The 18,160-nt window shown below is 51.4% G+C and overlaps 1 protein-coding gene across 7 annotated transcripts in view; it reads left to right on the top strand.

The window, feature by feature from the left end:
- Window positions 1–1,343: 1,343 nt before the first annotated feature.
- The window catches only part of LOC141577129 (uncharacterized), a 177,025-nt gene continuing 160,208 nt past the window's right edge, over window positions 1,344–18,160 (top strand). Inside the window, exons 1-16 of one of the 7 annotated variants that reach the window (XM_074361173.1) lie at window positions 1,344–1,529; window positions 2,956–3,334; window positions 3,952–4,087; window positions 6,559–6,645; window positions 6,992–7,152; window positions 7,443–7,489; window positions 10,037–10,165; window positions 10,509–10,642; window positions 11,046–11,097; window positions 11,384–11,577; window positions 12,381–12,401; window positions 12,881–13,070; window positions 13,353–13,465; window positions 14,872–15,417; window positions 15,522–16,162; window positions 16,530–16,809. In XM_074361173.1, the coding sequence (XP_074217274.1) occupies window positions 4,046–4,087; window positions 6,559–6,645; window positions 6,992–7,152; window positions 7,443–7,489; window positions 10,037–10,165; window positions 10,509–10,642; window positions 11,046–11,097; window positions 11,384–11,577; window positions 12,381–12,401; window positions 12,881–13,070; window positions 13,353–13,429 (1,134 nt within the window). In that variant the 5' untranslated portion in view covers window positions 1,344–1,529; window positions 2,956–3,334; window positions 3,952–4,045 and the 3' untranslated portion in view covers window positions 13,430–13,465; window positions 14,872–15,417; window positions 15,522–16,162; window positions 16,530–16,809. Of the gene's footprint in view, window positions 1,530–2,955; window positions 3,335–3,951; window positions 4,088–6,558; window positions 6,646–6,991; window positions 7,153–7,442; window positions 7,490–10,036; window positions 10,166–10,508; window positions 10,643–11,045; window positions 11,098–11,383; window positions 11,578–12,380; window positions 12,580–12,880; window positions 13,071–13,352; window positions 13,466–14,871; window positions 15,418–15,521; window positions 16,810–18,160 lie in introns of those variants that run through there. The other 6 variants (XM_074361175.1, XM_074361174.1, XM_074361172.1 and 3 more) reach the window with 6 other exon arrangements.

Genomic DNA, 18,160 nt, shown 5'->3' with positions numbered 1-18,160 from the left:
CTACTGTAAGTTACCATTAATACTCTTAAACAAAATATAATTCTATTTTTCAAAAGAAAAATCATTAGTGAGAAGAATAGCAGTGATTTTAATTTCTGCAAATCTCTTTTGGACTGGTGAGAGCTGAATTCTCCTATCTGCCTCTGCATTCCCTGTTTTGTGATATCGCAGGCCAGGTTTTCCCTGGAAAACCCCGCAGGAACTCGGGAGAGCAAGAGTGTGCAAAAGGCAGGTGACATCCCGGCGTTTCTATGAAAATGGTCTTGCACCTCAGGGGCCTTGGATACACTTTGATAACTGTTGCCCTATCCAAGGCGAGACTCTTCTACACAAGAGCCAGGCAAGGGTCCTGGATTCTGTAATGAGTTACCGCCACCACACCCCTCCCTTCTCTGTGTGTTTCTCACAAACTCCATTACTGCAGATGAGGATGTAATCCTCAACTGGGGCCTCTAATTCCAGAAGACTGCTAACTTCAAGAGGGAGGGTCCCATCTACCATCCCTACACCCCGCATAGTTTATTTTGAGTCAAGCCTTAGATAACTGCTTATCGGCACTGACCCTTGTGTCTTATTCCTGAGGTTGACTGAAGGAACCAACATCTGGATGGAACTGAAATTTCCCTGCAGAGGAACAAGACTGATAAGCCACCCCATTCCAACATCTGATTCTGGGGCTCTTCAAAACCCGGGTAAGGCCCCGCTTCATCTATGATGGGTCCTCCGCCTGCCCTTCCCGGGGGGTTCTGGGAGGCCGCGGCCACCAAGGGAGACCCAGACTCGCGGCCCCAGCCCCAGGGCCTGAGGGGAAGGAAAGCTTGAGGCTGTGCCCAAGCCCTGCCCCGCCCCGCCCCAACACGCTCCCCGGCACCACAGCCCTCCCCGGCCACCGCCCCAACCCCGATCCCACCCCGGTTCATGTCCGCCGGCCCCACCGACGGCACGGACGTACGTTTACCGTCTGTGGGACGCCGCCCCAGAGAGGATGTCGGCCGCCGACTGACCAGGCCAGAACTAGTCGCCCGGCCGAGCAAGCCGCCATCCCCAGCAGCAAGCACCGCCATGGTCCCGGGCAGCTGCACACTTCCGGAGCCCGCTACCCGCCCCAGAAGTGCACGCCGGCCCGCGCAGAGCGTGGCGCCTGTAACCATGGCAACTCCGCGGGGCCCTCCCCTAGCGCTTGCGTCGTGCGTCCTCCCGAGTCTAGTTGTGCGAGGGCAGAACTTGCGGAGCCAATGGGAGCCAGGGCACAGCCAGGACGGGGGTGGGGGGAGTCTTATGGGACAGCTGGGCGGGGCCGGGGAGGGCAGGGCCGCGCGGAAGTCCTGACCTGCATGTGGCGCCGGCCGGAGGCTAGGGTGTTGCTGCCAACAGTGGGCGGGGCAGCGGGGCAGCGAGGCGGGGGCACCCTCACCTGTCCGTGTGTGGGGATCAGCCTGGGCTCCGTGGCCTCCGCTTGCACCGGACGTGGACCCAGGCTACCGGTGGGCAAGAAAGAGGACTGAGCCCAGGCACGCACGGCTGGCCAGGTAGGGCACCTGAAGTGCAGATCCGCCAGGCCCGCTGCCGGCCTTGAATACGCGCTGCTAGGCAGTTTCCAAGAAGACGGGATCTGTCATAAGAGGGGAGGTAGGGCTTGGGTGCCAGATGTCGGGTTGGGTGCAGTCTCACAGGAGAGCCACGGTGAGAGGGCGCAGAGCGGCCCCTGTGTTGGCGGGGCTAAGAGTTTGCGGTATAGGGTCGGGGTGATGTGTGCCTTTCTCTGTGGTCTCCTCACTCCAGAGCAAGGGGCTCTGCTTCCCCCCTCCCCTCACTGCACTCCCTGCCTTCCCCAGCACCACCTGGGGTGTGGTCATGTCGAGGCAGGGAAGGCCCAGGGAAGGGGCTCATTCAGGGGCAGGGGCCACTCTGCAGGGATGCTGGACCTGACAGCAATGCAGTGCTTCGGAACTCCCCTGGGCTGGGTTTCTAACCAGTGGGATGGAAGGGCCTTTCCTTCCTGGGGTGCATTTGGGGGAACTAGATACGTCATGAATGTCAGCCCTGAAAATGGAGGCTGCGCTACATCCATTCTTGGAAAGAAAAATCAGGCCCTTCCAGCCCAGGTGACTCAGAAAGTCAGTCAGCAATGTTCGGGGTCCCCAGTTTAGGCTTTCAATTAGAGCTGAGCGGCTCAGGAGGCCAGATCCCTGTCCGTGGCTCCAGGAGTAGGCTTTCTGCTGGGGGACAGGATCCTCACAAACACCTGTGCCTTTGTGGGTCACTCCCCTCTGACAAGCAGGGAGGCAGGGTGCAGTTGTGGGAAATCGTGTTTCCATGAGGAGAGGGCCACCAAGTGGTGGGGGCACAGGAGACAGTGATAAAGAGTCCCGCAGCCTTTCTGGAATCAAAAAACAGGCAAATGTGAAAAAGTGCATAATTTGTTTTATTGAACAGGCTGCTTATGTACGTTTGGAGGGCCAGGTTCAAGGACTCTGCATCCCTCCAGGACAATAGCCTCAAGAGAAGAACAGACAGAGCAGGAAGAGATGTGGGGTTTCTCCCAGGAATGAGGCAGAACAGGGATTTCTGCAGATTTGCAAGGAGACCCCGACCGCTGAGCACGGGGTTACAACCCCACGTGACCCTTGTCGTGTTTGGCTTGGGCTCTGGGTCTGGCCTGATCATGTATTCTTCCAGCTGAGTTCCAGAAATTCAGAGGGTAGACTTAGAGAGGCTGCGTTTGGAACCCGGTGTGGAGACGGAGGGTCCTTTATCCTGAGTCCCCTCAGCCTAATCACTGTAGCTGAGTTCAAACACCACCCAGGCCCCCAGGGTGGCCGTGGAGGGAGAGCAAGCCTGGCAGGTGACCCAGGGGTCCCACTGCTGTGCCCCTCCCTTATCTTTGTTCCCTTTCACCCCGGAAGGTGTGATTGTCTCATGTCATGGTGACAAGCCATCTCTCTTCTCTGTCAGGTGGGATCCCCACCCCCACTCAGCCTTCTTTCTGCATGGATGCTGAAGGACCAGGCTCACTTGAAGTTCTGAGTTTGAGCAGTAAGGTGGAAACAAAGAAACCAATGGAAACAAAGAAACAAGTCATTGTGGCAAAGCTCCCCACCACAGAGAAGCTGCCCTGAGTGGAAGGGAGGGTGTGGGCATGCCCATTTGTTTCGTGTCTCCCAGTGCTCTTCGCTTTCTTATTGCAGACCTGCATGGTTACAACAAAATGATCTGCAAAACTGAAAATATTTAGTCTCTGGCTTTTACAGAAAAGGCTGACCAGCCTCTGGTTCCCGTACCGGTCAACTGATTGGAGTACCTTTCCAGTTTGGAAACATCTGGGCAGGCCCAGGTTTGCAAAATTCTTTAAGAGTAGTTATGGAGTTTTGCTTCTAAACATTTTTATGGCTGTATACTTCTGAGCTGAGGTTGTGCTGTGTAATTCTGAGCCGGGATTTTCTCAAACTGTTTCTTATTTCTTATACCGGACACCCCTAAATTCCAAGGGGAATGGGATGTTAAGGAAGCCATGGAGTTTAGGAAAAAGATACAGATTTCATTTCCATTTAAGCATCGATGTATCTCCATCCTAGGCAGTATCGGTTCTGTGGTATTGATAGGGGAACTAAATAGCAACCAAATTTATAGAAAATAGTGGGTCATTGGGTACACAAGTTCTTCTTTTCAACATTTTTGTAGTGTTTGCAGTTTAAGATGACCGTTCCTGAGAAACAGGCAGCCTCTTAGAATGAAATAGCATTTTCCCTGGACCATACTCAATTTTTATTTCGTGGACAGCAGGAAGGGCAATCACACATCCAACACTTGGGGACCTCAAAGATAAAACGTAACTTTCTGAGAGCACACTCCCCCCGTCTCCCTCTGCTCTTTTCACTGTCCCATTGTCCCTGAAGTCTCTTTCATATCTTCTGTTCATGACTCCAGTAACTATTCCTTCTCGTCCCTCAGCTGGTAAGTTTACTTTTCTACTTTGACCAAGCAAACTGAAGCCAAGAGAAAAGAACTTTCACCAGCAACTCCCAGCACATCCGCTCGCCTTCTGATGTCTGTGACCTCACTCTCGCTGCCCCACCTCTTATTACAGGTGACATCGAAAGCCAGGTCATCCAAAAGTCACCAGGGGGCCCATCCATACAATCTTCTCCGGGCTGTCACTCCCACATCCATCCTCTCTGTCACTACCTCATCTATTTTGTTCTACTGCTAGTTGGCTCCTATCAGTATATAAAAGTCCATCCTCTTAAAAGAAACAAACAGCACTCCTTGACTCTAATTGGCCCCCACCAATTGCCACCCCATGTCTTTGCAGCAAATCTTTAATGAGTCGTTTAAACTCACTGTCTGCATATTCTCTTGAGCCATTCCCTTTTGCACCCACTCTGGCTTTTCCCCTGATCCCTCGCTCTATGGAAACTGCTCTGTCAAGGCCATCAGTGACCCCACGTTGCTAAATATAGTGGTCAGTTTTTAGTCTTCATCATGCATGGCCCTTTGGCAGCATTTGACCCGGCTCTTCCATTTCTCCTCCCCCGTGTTCCTGCTTCACTTGGCCTCCAGCCCATCGCTCTGCTTTCGATCCACTGGCTGGTCTTTTGCCAACGTCTCCTCTTTTTTCCAAATATTTACTGCGAATGTGCCTCGGAGTTGGGTCCTGGGTCTCTCCTCTATCTCACTGCTATACTTTTGGTAGAAGCAACCAGAATTGGAAATTGACATGCCATCAATTTCTCGATTTGTCCAAAACTCCCTGATTGGCCTTTTCCATTTGGAACTCTCTCCCTGATACTCATATTCTTTTTCTTTCATTCATCTTGCTTTCACATTCTTACGTATGTTCTACTGTGTAAATTACTTTTCCAAATTTTGAATCAGTCCATACATATCATGTGAAATGCTCAGATCTCTATTATTTCCACTAAGATGCTTATTCTACCTTAGAACCTTTCTGCATTTCTGTATTTATGTCAATAAAGTGAATAGCATTTCTACAAGCCTCATAGTTAAACAGTGTGTTTGTTTGGGGCTATTATGTAACATGAAATAATGATACATCAACATAGTCCTTTTTCATTTAATTTTATGTAACACCAAGATGAGGATTTTGCACTGAAGACTCTTTCGTTGAAATTTTACCTACGTTACGGACAGTCAGTTTTTGTGAAAGCCCTCATTTCTCCCCTTTTCTGATATATTTTCCATTTGGCATTATAACATATACCTTGGCATGAAATAAAATTCCAAATCCGTTCACATAATAAAATTAATACATTTAAATTATATTTTTTAATGTTAAAAAGAAAGAAAAAAAAAAAAACAGACTCCTCTACCTATTAGGCATTTCTGTGGCAATATCTAATAGACTCCTTAATCATGATATTGAAGAACTGAGCTGATTCCAGCCCCTTTCCACCTGCTCAGCCCCATTTTGTCCCATCTCCTGTGGATGGAGAGGACATCCATGCCATTTTCCAGGTCCAGATGTTGGAACCATGTTCTTTCTCTCTCTTTCTCTTACACACACACAGACAGCAAATCCAGCTTGTTAGAAAATTCTGGCTACTCTGAATTCATTAACCACGTACTCCCTGTTCCCCGCCCTCCTAGGAGCCACCTTCAGCCCCTTGTTGGACACAAAATAGCCTACTACTTCCATCTTTGCTTTTCTACAATCTCATCCACACAGAGTCAGAGGGAGCCTATAAAAGCATACATTTGAGGGGGTGGGTGTAGCTCAGTGATACAGTGCATGCTCAGCATGCATGAGATCCTGGGTTCAAACCTCAGCACCTTCACTAAAATAAATAAATTAACCTCCTCCCAAGAAAACCCAAAACAAAAGCATAAATTGGACATCACCCATCCCATCAAAACTCACTAAAATGGTCACCATTCCATTAGGAGCCAAAGTCGTCCCAAGGTCTTCGAGGACCCGGCTTGCTCTGCCTCTCCGCCCACACTCTCCCCATCATTCTGGGGGCCTCTGGCTCCGGCTCTTCCTTCTTCCTCCGGATCTATTCTGCTTCAAGTTCATTACTCCGTGAGATCTGCCAGGATTGCCTTATTCCCTCCTGCCTGCCTCCCACCCCACCACCATCACCTGACTTTGCTCATATCACTCTTATTTTTCCCCAAGCTCTTGCTACCCCCATCATGTTGCCTGTTTTCTCTGCTAAAACTCTGAGCCCCCAGTGATGGGGAGTCGTGTCTATTTTGTTGACTAATAAAGCCCAAGAGCCTTGGGAATGGGTATAGTTACTAGATTCCCATAAGTAGTAGGAGCTTATACAGATTTGCTGAATGAATGCAGAGGTCCTGGTCCAATTCGATGGAGCAATTCTGTGTCCTGCTCAAAGATTAACTCTCCTTTCCTCCTGAGAGAGGGTGACCACTACCTTGGTGATCAAAGGCAAGATCTATTTTCTTTATGCTGTTAACCTTAGGCGGGGAGACTGGGGGATCTTCATTTATATTCTAAAATTTGATTCACTCTGCAGTTTGTCTCCTGTCTATGTATCCTTTTGAGAAACCGTTTATGAGTGATCATTCTTCCATCAGATTGAACAGGATCCAGGGGGAAGTACAAAGCCTGTCCCATTGGCCATCCTGTGTGTCATGTCCTGTGACCCAGTGGATGCTCAGCACGTAAGTGAACCAACAGGAGTGAGTGAAGAGATGGGAACATCTCATTATTGTGGTGGCTGCACTCTGTCCAATGCCTTGAGATTTGGGGAAGGGTTTACAACTGCGGAGGCGAGATGTCAGGTCCTCTGTGCTCTTCCTGATTGCCCTGGCCTTACCCATTCCCCCAGCCCCTCTGGGCAGCCAAGCCCAGGAGCGGGGCCACCGGCGATTGTGCTGATCAATAATCCACCTCACCCAAAGTCCGGGGGTAAGAGCGGCCAGCACAACTGGTTGTAGACACTGAAGTCAGGTCCTTGGAAGAATTCCCCACTGAACAATGTTTTGGACCTTTTATTTTTCTCTATAGCCTCCAGCTGAAGAAACAGATTGCCTTAGGTACATGAAAGGTGAGGACACCTACTATCCCCATGGAGCCAAGGTGGTGCTGGGAGTCTGCTGTTTGTACAGCCGTTGGGCTCGTGTTGCTTTGGGCATCCCTGTGCCTGAATTCCTGCAGTACACTCGGTGGTAAGAACGGGGGTGCCTGGCAGGGAGGTAAGCGGGTCGGGGGACTACACAGCTGGGGAGACGTTAACCTGGGGTGAGCTGGAGCCGGCTGATGCATGGAATCTCGGTGCAGGGAACTCTCCAAACTCAGAGAGGTTCCCACTCCCGCAGGGTCCCTTTGATCAGGGTGCTAGGCTGTCAGCACTGCAGGGTCCCTGTGAGGGTCATGGTGCCTTCAGGCAGTGGGAAGTGAGGGGTCCAGTGGCAATTAAATTAACTGTGCACCCAAAGCCAACCCCCGTCTCTTTCAGCCTGTTTCCTAATCTGCAAAACTGGAATGATGTTAACCATCCCGCAGGTGTGTTGATGGGCTGGGACACACTAGACAGCCAGGAGCTGGAATTCCTCTGTGCCCTGATTGTTATCCTTCCTTCACACTATTTACTCTCACAAGTTCAGTCTCTCTGTCTCTCTCTCATTCACTTGTAACTTTCTCTCCTGCTCTGGTTTCATTTGATTCCCACCCTCCTCCCAATCCCCAGATGAGTGAAATTAATTTCTGTGTGTCAGTTCCAAATTCCCGGGAAAGATTCTCTGTCCCCTCTGGATTGGTTGTCCAACCCATCAGTTGCAGTCAGAGCAGTGAGTCCCTCTGTGACCAGAGGAGGGGCTCTGCCCAGCCCCCCAGCCACCATTGTGGGAGCACATAGCTCTCCGAGGAGGAGGTACTGGCTGTGACTTGGTGTCACTAAGTGTGAATTTATCTCTCCTCTTGCCCCACCTTCATCCTCCTAAACAAAGATGAAAATTAAACACTCCCGAGATTTGTGTCATGGAACACTCAGGGTGGGGGCTAAGAGGGCTGGATTCCCTGCTGAGTGTAAGGGGCTAGAGTGACTCCACAACGGGAGCCTGTAAAGGAAACAGCACCGGCCCCACCGGACCCTTAGGGTGCTGAGTCTGCGTGACATTGAGCCAGGCTTCTGACCACAGCTCAGGGGTCTGGTCCGACCGGTTAGTCTTTGAAACCAACCAGCTGTGGATTCCTCAATCCCTCCCTGAGGTTTTACCTGAACCACGAGCTTCTGTATCTCTGAAGACAGATGATGAGGACCCTTCACGTAAGGCATTTGCACAGCCCTGTGCGGGAATTTGTGCTGCACGGTCTGCCCGACGAGCTGACCAAAGTTCGTATTTCACTGATCTTAGAAATAGTCTGGTTTCCTGATGCACTGTTTCACTGAACAAGCAACAGAAGCCACCTCTGGCTGATAAAAGCAAAAAAGGGACTTAAAGAAAAGATACTGGGAGGGTGCATGGAGTGTCCCAGACCAGAGCCGACCCGGGGGCCGTAGGAGATGTTGGGGAGCCCCAGGCACCAGGCTGCGCAGGGTGCTACCGGGCCCCCTGCTCCCCCAGCAGGGACCCCCCCTCCTCCTGACACTCCACCTCACTGCAGGTTCATGTCCCGGCAGGGCCAGGTCACACTGAAGCCACCAGCACACACCTCAATGGGGGAGTTGGCCCCTTCTCAGCTGAGGGCGTGCCTGGTGTGGGGAGAGGCCCAGTTAGAGGAAGGCGGTTCCCCTACTGTTCCGAGTTAATGCACAAGTCAGTGCCCATCACTCAGGAGAGCCGGGCTGGTCCGACCTCATTGTGGTGACTAGGCCATCTGAGTTCACGTATTATTTTTAGGTTGGAAGGCCCAAGAGGGAGAAAAAGTGGAGGTTCTAGTACTTATTTTGTATTTCCCATGTACCAGGTGCGGTAAGCAAGCCACTTCAGACAAGGCCCATAATAACCACATTAATAGGCCACGGAGAAAGTCATGCAGTCAGGCCTCTGCAGCCCCGAAACCCGTGTCCTCATCAGTTCCGTAGTTACCAGTGGAAGTTGTAGGGATTTATGGGACTGTGTGCTCCTGTGGGGGCTGGGATGTGTGTGTTTAAATCCACATCTTCAGAAACTCGGCCAGAACCACAGCCACTGATTGTCTGCATGGAGGCAGAGGAGAGGAGGCTTCCAGCCTCTGGTCCAGCTCGTGTGGAGCTCAGAAGTTGCTCCTTCTGTCCTGAAAACAACACCAGAGCTGAGGGAGCTGCAAACCCACTGCTCTTCTTAGATCCACAAGAAAACTGAGGGGGAAAGCTGCTCCCAACACAGAGAGGCAGCCGGGAAGGCTTGGAGAGTCACAGCTCCCAGGGCAGAACCCGCTTTTGTAAGAACCCCGGGGGCAGGCAGATTTAACAGGTCCCTGAGGCCAGCTGGAGGCTCAGCGTGGGGAAGTCCGAGTGTGACAACTCCAGGGGGCCAGTCACAGGGGCCCCCTGCTCTTTTTCATGCATTTTACATCCAGGACCGTATCCTGTTCTCAGAGTGAAGATCATAGGAAAACTCCTCATGGTTCCTGCCAGGAAAGGAAAAAATAGCTCTATTGAAATACACCCAGAACATTCTCTTCCATTGTGGGGGGTTGTGTTTTGTTTTTTTTTTATGAGAATTTATTTTACCAGAGCCTAACCTACCTGGGGGAAGGGAAATACCTTCTGTGTCACCCAAATTGGGGTGGGGGAAAGAGACACACTTGTGGAGGTCACAGCTCAGGGCACAGGCTCAATGAGAACTAATCACAGGACTACAGAAGCCCTGCTCTGTCCCGCTCCCCCAACACCTTACCTCCATGTCAGTAGAGCCCCTGTGTAATAACAGGAATAAAATTAAAAGAAGTAAATGTCTCAGGAGTGTCTAGGGAAAACCCAAAGACAGCGGGGAGATGAAAACAAGGACACACGGGTGGCTTTAGCCTCTCGCACGAATAGCTGTAGCAAACTACACACAGCCCAGCCCCAGTAGATAAACAGAAAACCTCACAGAAGAAACTATTTATTTTGGTTCTCTTACCCAGTGCATTCCATGGTGCATCCTCGCCTAGAATTGAGTGGAAGCAAGTCCATCTCAGAAGGGACATACCTGAAGAGAAATGGCTTTCCAGACTCTGAAGGGCAGAGAAAGCACCAGCCTGGGTTAGAGAAAGGTGAGGGGTGGGGTAGGGTGTGGGCTGCATTCTTCCCCAAATAAGGAACCTTCCTGAGGCCAGCACAGTGGGAGGGAGGGCCATAGGGTGGAAGCAGCCGGACTTCTTCCCGAGAAGTGATAGGATGCCTCCAAGGGACCATTCAGGTGCCCAAACTGTGTCCTGATGGTGGGAGCCTGTCGGTCTGCCTCAGAGCCCAGGACTGAGGTGGGCGCACAGCAGGCCGGTCTTACTTGGCCGGATCAATTTCACTTCTCCGAAACCCTGTGTAAAACATGAAGCGTGGACGACCTGGTGAGCACAGCTCTGCCCTCAAGACCGGTTTCAACTCCTCTCTTCCCAGAGAACAGCATCTCTGAGCCCGTCCTGGGTGACCTCACAGAGATCACCCTAGTGGCCCAGGCTAGTGACCGGGAACATGTACCTTCCTGCAGCCAACCCCAGACGTCCACTGATGCATCATATACTGACAAAGATGTGAGTTCCTGTGCATTGGTCTAACAGCAGAGACTCTGCCACAGGCCCAAGAGGTGGTGTGTGGGACAAGCAGGGGTGCAGGAGTGTACGCAGTGCAAAGGTGTAAGTGGTGGCAGGGGTGCAGGGGCTGTGGAGGGTGCAGGCAGTTCAGGGGATGCGGGGGTGCAGGCAGTGCGGAAGTGCAGAGAGTGGCAGGGGTGCAGAGGTACAGGGAGTGTAGGGGTGCAGGAAGGTGCTCAGGCACGTGGCCAGGGTCAGAAGGCAAGTGCACATCCTCGCAGTCAGCCTGACCCCGGGAGATTGGTGCAATGGTCTGGGTTGGCGGAGGGGTCGGAGGGGGCGGCGACGGCGGTGGGTGGGAGGCTGCCCGGGCAAGCCGGTCGATGTCTTCTCTTCCCTGCAGCCTGGCCTGGGGGGGCGTTGGCCGCCGGAGATTCGCCAGATGTTGGACTCCAGTTAAGCTTGCTCCTGGGTGGTGGGGCGGTTAGGTCGGGGGCGGTGGCAGCGGCAAGGGGGCGGAGCGGGGCTGCCCCTGGCGAACTGATGGAATAGCTGCCTTCTCCCGGCTGCCGGGCCTGGGAGCGGCCTCTGCTGCCCCAGGTCGCCTCACACACCTGTCCCACTCAGCTTGCTTAGTGGGGAGTGGAGGCGGTGCGGTTAAGGTGCAGGGCCCACGGGGATAGGGGGGCTGCCGCACGGAAGCCGGTCAATTCGCTCCGCTCTCCCCCGCGGCGGAGCCAGGGGCGGCTTCTGCTGCCGTAGAGGCGGGACGCCGGTCTCCAGGTGAGCTTGGTCCTGGGAGGCGGCGGCGGCGGCGGCGGCGGCGGCTGGGGGTTTGGGTCCGTTCCAGGGAGCTGCTCCATTTCTTCTCTCCCCCGCGGCCTGGCTTGGGGGCGACCTCTGCCGCCAGAGATTTGCCTGAGGTCCGACTCCAGGTGAGCTTGCTCCTGGGAGATGGGTGCGGTGCAGTCAGGGGGCTGGGAAGGTGGTGGCTGCGGGGATAGGGAGGCTGCCCCGGGGGAGCTTGAGGATTAGCTCCCATGTCTGTGCCGCGTGGCCTGCAGGCGGCCTCTGCTGCGCCAGGTCCCGGGATAACCCTTTCCCACTTTGCCTGTTGGGGGCGGGAGGCAGGGTAGTCAGGGTGCACGGGTGGCGGGGGTCGGGGGCCTGCAGCGGGGGAGCGGGCACATTTGCTCCCATCTTCCCCGCGGCTTGTCCTGGGGGCGGTGTCTCTTGCCCTGGGTTAAGAGACACGTGTATCCTAGTCAGCCTGGCCCCAGGAGGCGGGCGTGTTACGTTGGGGGTGGTGGCAGCAGCGGCAGGTTTTCCCATGGAGCCGGTCCATTTGCTCCCATTTCTCCCCATGGTTTGCCCTGGGGGCGGTCCCTGTTGTCCCTAGTTCGCCGGAAGTCCATTTCCAGGTCAGCCTGCTCCCTAGAGGCGGCCACCGTGAGGTCAGGGGGCAGGAGCGGTGGCTGCTGTGGGGGTAGGGGGCTGCCTGGGGAGCTGGTGGATTGGCTCCCGTCTCCCCGATGGCCTGGTGTGGGAGTGGCCTCTCCTGCCTCAGATCATCAGACACACCTGTCCCTTTTAGCCTGCTGGGGGAGGGGCGCCCTGGGAAGTGCCTTTAAAGTGTGGGGGAGGCGACAGCAGGGGTAGAGGACCTGCAGCGCGGAGCCTGTCAATTTGCTCTCCTCTTCCCCACGGCCAAACCTGGGGGCGTACTCTGCTGCCCAAGAAGCCAGATGCCCGTCTTCAGGTCAGCTTGCTCCTGGGAGGCGGGCGCGATGCTGTCGAGGGGCAGAGGCAGCTGCGACGGCCGGCTGCCCCGCCTAATGGGGCCACTTCTTCTCCTCTCCCCTGACCTGGCCTGGGGACGGCCTCTCCCGCCCAAGATTAGCCTGAAACCCCACACCCGGTCAGGTTGCTCCTGGGAGGTGGGCGCGGTGACATCAGGGGTTGGAGAGGAGGGGGGTCTGCCCCTGGCGGGCTGGAGGATAAGCTCCCATCTCTCTGGAGGCCTGACGTGGGGGTGGCCTCTGCTGCCCCTCATTCCCGGGTCACCCTTCTCCAGGACATATTGCCCTTGGGTGCTGTAGGCTGCGGGGGCGGCGGGTTGTTGGCGGGGGTATGGAGCTTGCCGCTTGGGAGCTGGTGGTTTAGATCCCATTTCCCCCGCAGCTTGGCCTGGGGGCAGCCTCTGTTGCCCCAGGTCGCAAAGCACTGTTTCCCTGACAGCTTAACCACCGGAAATGGGCAGGATGTGCTGAGGGGGCGGAGGCAGCCGCCAAGGCAGCGACGGAGGGGGCTGTCCCTGGCCAGCCGGTCAATTTTTTCCCATCTGAACATTTGCTGCCCCAGTTTCGCAGGACGCCCTTCTCCAGTTTATCCTTCTCCTGGGAGGTGGGCTCAGTGCATGCAGCCCAAGGTCTGGGCTCTCCCCTGGGGAGGGGCAGAACTCTCTTCTTCTTCTTTGACTTTATTCTTCAGCGAAGTGGTTACTGGCCCCAATTCTTAATTCTGAGAAAGTGTAGCCTGTGTTACGGAGGAGCTGCTGGACAGTGAGGTTTCTGGGTGGGTTTTCACATCAGCTGATGCCCCAGGCAGGCAGGAAATCTATTACTTAGAGCTTCTTAGTCTGGAGTTGGGGGATGGCCCCGCCATCCTCACCATGCTTTTTAAAAATGTGTTACTCCCCTCTTTTTCCTAGGTGACATTTTAGGTTATTGGGTCCCAGATTGCTGGCACACTCATCCCTGTTCTCAAACATCTTTTAAACTTGGGTGAAGTGATAAGTTGGGGAAGAAGATGATTTACTGAAAGGTAAGAATACTTAAATTTGCATTAAAGCTACATTCTGTCAATCTTTCTCAAATGATTTTTCTCTGATTCTAAATCCATGACCTAGTGAATGTTGTACTCCTGTGTAAATCATTGATCTTCACATCACACTTGTTGAGTGGTCAACGAGATTTTTTATTTAGATTATTCCTGAAAGGAAAAGCTCAGGCTTTTGAGAATTCCTTGTCTGATGTCACCCAGGCAGTCACAGTAGAAGACAGAGCTGATATAAAAATCCCTCAGCTGCCTGAACTGCAAAGCTTCTGGGATTACTGATCCCTGAAATGCAGGTGACTCTTGGTGATAATCTGGGGGATGGTTTACATGATCAGATTCTTCCAGTCCTGTAAATGGGTTCCATGGCCCCAGCCCCGGGAGAGCTGGTCATAAGGGCCATATCGTGAGGGGTGGGATGGGAAGGCAAGGTCTAAGAGCTGGCATCACTGAGATTCCACACTCGCTAAACACAGACCCCAGAGCCTAATTGTTGTCAGGTTCTGTTCTGGATTTGAGAGTGTGTTCAGACATGATTCTTGCCCTTCAGGGGTCACTGCCTGGGTGGAAGTAACCTTTACATAAATCTGGGGAGGATGACAATTAAGTAGATGGGCTGTTATGATTCTCAGTGTGCCCAGGCTCGCTCTTCCAGGCACTCGTGGGACTAACGAGAGTCATGTTATTCACTCATACACTGATTTATTACCCTTGAATTGATCATTTGTCCCACAGTAAGTGAAACAAGCGATGAGGAACCTGAGTTTTGTCCCCTTTCCTAGCACTGATTGTATCTGTCAGTCAGGCGCCCTGAGTATGCATTGTGAAATGGTGGTATTTCTTGCCCAATGGGACTGCACTGTCAGTTCTGAGAATCAGGGGATACACGTGGGTAGGACAGCACACTGACACACATGGCACCCCCCCCACCCCATGAGACAGCATTGTCGATGCTCAGGTGACCCGATGTAGACCGCGGTGCTAAACTTGAGCATGTTTAGTGATCTTGGTGGCTATGAAAATACAGACTGCCGGTCCCTACTTCTGGAGACACTGAGGGTGTGCACCCCAGAATTCTGCACTTTAAGAAGCACTTTAACTAATTCTGATGAAGATGATCTGAGTGTCCCACTGAGAAACACTGGTGTGCGATGCACCAGTATTGAGGATTCTCAGGGAGCGATGTCTTTTCAGGATGGTCCAAGGGCCCTCACGAGACTTTTGCCTTGGGTGTAATTGTATGTGTTCGAAAGTGATGTCTCTCACTTCCAGTGCTTGTCAGCATGCTCTGTGCAGGGATTTGCTCTCAGCAGGTATCAAAAACTATAAGTCTTCAGGTCACCGAGCTAGAGTGTGAGCGATCTTTTATTTTGGTTTTCTTTATTGCAATGCAGAGTCTCCCGAGAAGAGATTCAGACTGAACAGCTTTGTGTCGGACTTTGGAAGACCGCTGGTGCCCAAGGGGTTCTCTGGCAGCACAATGACGAATCTAGGTCCCTCTTTCACTGCTACGTCAATGAAGTGGACCGCTTGGACAAGGCCAAAGCTGGTATCCCAACCATAGCCCTTGACAGTGATGTTCGGCTCCAGGAAGCCATCAGATGCAGCAGGTGGCCAGAGGAGGAGCCGAACGGGCTCATGAAATGTGACACCCCCAGCTTCATCAACACGGACCAGAACTCTTCCTTTGGGGAAGATGATCTCCTGATTTTGGAACCACATATTGTTCTAGAAAATAAGCCAGTTGCCCAGACCTCACACAAAGACTTGAATTGGAAATGTGCTTTGTCAAGTGTTTCTCTGAGGATGTGAAGTCTGTCTTTGTATGGCAGGAAGTCCCCTTTCACAAAATTGTATGTGTTTGTGTCTGAGAGAGAGAAATGGAGACAGACAGAAAGACGGAGACAGAAGAGAGCCCCCTCAGAAGAGAGCTAGTTAAGGTGAGTTTTTGTGCCTTAGTTTTTGTGCCATTTGGGGTTTTGGGGGGAACAAAGTATTTACACTGTCTCATTCTCCTCGTTGGAAACCTTGGCCCCTTCCTCAGTGTCAGCGGCCTTGAACGGGGGTTGCCATGGTGCGTTTCATCTGGCGCTGCCAGTTCCACGCTCTGCCTTTAGCACGTTGCTTTGCCTCCCAGGGCTGCCACCCTTTAAACTGTAAGGTGAGGAGTCTGGAGTAGATGATCCATCCCAGCTCTGCTGTTTTGCAAATTTCTGATTTCGTATTCTGATGAGGCTGGGATACACCCAGAGCAGTATAAACCAGGCCCTACCTCCTGTCTCTTGCTGGGGCATCCCTCAGGTCTGTGCCTTCTACTCAAGCCTTTACTGAGCCCAGCTTTTGTCAGGAGCCCAGGTGCCTACCGGGATGGCAGGAGACCTGTCTCTCGTGGTCACGGTGGCAGACATTTCTATTGGTTGTGCTGAAACAGCTCTTCTGAGATCCTCCGGCCACCCTTGCTCCAACCTGAGGACAGACCTACCGTTCCTTTCCTAGGAGGAGGATCAATCCATGGTGCATTTTATGACAATCCTGTCCCCAGGAATGCACGGAAGGTTATCAGCTGAGTGAGGGGAAGTGCCTCTGTGTCTCTGTGTCCCTGTATCTCTGTCTGCTCACAGTGCCCTGCCACCGGCTACTGAACAAGAAAAGTGCTATTCACCATGCTGTGTCTTTTGCAGATGTGTAGGTGATGGTCTTGTGGCTCATGTGTGGGCTTTGTGCTGGGATGGTGAAGGGCTTATAAATACCTCATCAACATGTATTCGAGATGGCCTGGTGCCACACAGACTTGATTCATGAAGGCATCAAGCCTGCACACTGGTTTGGAAACAACTTGGTTTTGATCAGTCACACTGCATGCATGACTCACTGCTGATCTCTGGGTGGTTTTTTCATTTTAGATTTATTCACCCAGTGTCTTGCTTAAGCTGAAAAATACATTTATTTCACTAGAATATTCTCAGATTCTTTGTTTTCACACATCCAGTTGTTTAATTCCTTTAAAAATCATTTTGTGTTTAAAATGCCTCCTAATATCTATCATCTCTAGGTTCCCAGTGGCCTGAGCCATGCACCAGATTTGATGCAGGAACTGTTCCACCAAAAGAAATCCCTTTGCCATAATATCTTTTGAGGAAAATATTATTCTTTAAGGCTCTAACAGTAAATCGTAGAACAAAGCATGGAACATTTATTGTAGTTAATACATGTTCATGCAAAAAGAAATGATATTTTCATTAAACAATGTTGATTTTAATAACTTTTACTAATGTGAATATTATTACTCATAATTTAAGTAACCAAATAAAACCACAGTTATTTATTATGAAGTTTGAAAACTATTTACACTGTCTCTCAATTAGAGGTAGCTTTATTAGAAGACTGAAGGGTATTTAAAAGATGGAAAAATACCCATGATGACACCATCATTTTTATTAACTAAATATCAAGAACTGTGCAGGGTTAAGATTTAACCCTCTGCAAGCTGTCAAGTTAGCATGAGGTAGTTTGTGGATGCTGCCAGAAGACAGGAGACTCCCCCAGGTTCAGAGACAAAGAACTTCTTGCCAGCACAGCAGGCAGCTTGGGGTTCATGTTCATGTTGGTTCCTGAGTTTCTTTCCTTTTGCTGTTGTAACAAAGGACCACAGACTCAGTGGCTTAAAGCAATACACATTCATCATCTCACTGTTCTATTGTGCAGAAGTGCAAAGTCATTGTCAGTGGGCTAAAACCAACGTGTGGCCAAGGCTACGTTCCACACCGAGGCTCTAGGGAGGGATTCGTCTTCCTACCTTTCCCAGCTTGCAGAGGTGTTCACACTCCTTGGCCCAGGGCCCTGTGTCACTGTGACCTCTGCTGCCACTTTACATCTCTGTCTCTGACTATATAGATATAAAGGAAGAGTCTTCTACATCTGGTATGGACCCTTTTTCCTAAATGGACATTGTATCTCTATTTATGTGCAGATTAAAACCCCTTCCCTCCAGGGTGTGGTGGCATCAGCTCACAAGATTACCACTCTGGGCTTTAAGTGTCCTCTTTGTATTGTCACCTGGGAACTTCTCTTTCCATAGTTAGCTCTGTGTTACATTTGTTGTTGTATTTTACCCGGCATTACTGAAAGTTTTACTTAAAAGCGATCCTAATTAGCTCTGTTTACCTGTTTCCTGAGCTGAAAGCTTCAGTTCTAGAGTATCTGTTTGATTTCTCTTAAAAATACATTCCAGTATATTTCTCTGGTGAAAGTCTTTACCCTGTTGTCTATTCTCCCATAATTTCCTTATTTTCTTGAATATATTAAAAGTATTTTATAGCCTTTATTGGTAACTCTGATGCCTACATCACCTGGGGGTTTGCATCCTTTGTCTAATGTTTCTTATTCTCATATTATCCGTTATATAGTCTTGACATGTTGCATGTCTTGAAATTCTTTATTACATGGCAGACATTGCAAATGAAAAATCCATATGTTATTTTCCGTGAGAGGTTTTCTACCTTCCTGTTAGGCAAACAGGGTGAGGGACTGATCATGTCGCTCCAATCAGGCGCTGAGGTGGATCAGGACTGAAGTGCCTTTTTTCTTAAAACAGCTTTGAGGTATACTTGGCAAAGTAATTTTCACACGTATAAAGTGTACAGCTAATACGTTTTGACATAAGTATATCCCCAAGAAACCATG

This window comes from Camelus bactrianus, chromosome 3 (genome assembly GCF_048773025.1).
Source record: "Camelus bactrianus isolate YW-2024 breed Bactrian camel chromosome 3, ASM4877302v1, whole genome shotgun sequence".
In the NCBI taxonomy this organism is placed as follows: domain Eukaryota; kingdom Metazoa; phylum Chordata; class Mammalia; order Artiodactyla; family Camelidae; genus Camelus; species Camelus bactrianus.
The sequence above is the reverse complement of the archived record's forward strand: the minus strand, read 5'-3'. Positions and strand labels throughout refer to the sequence as shown.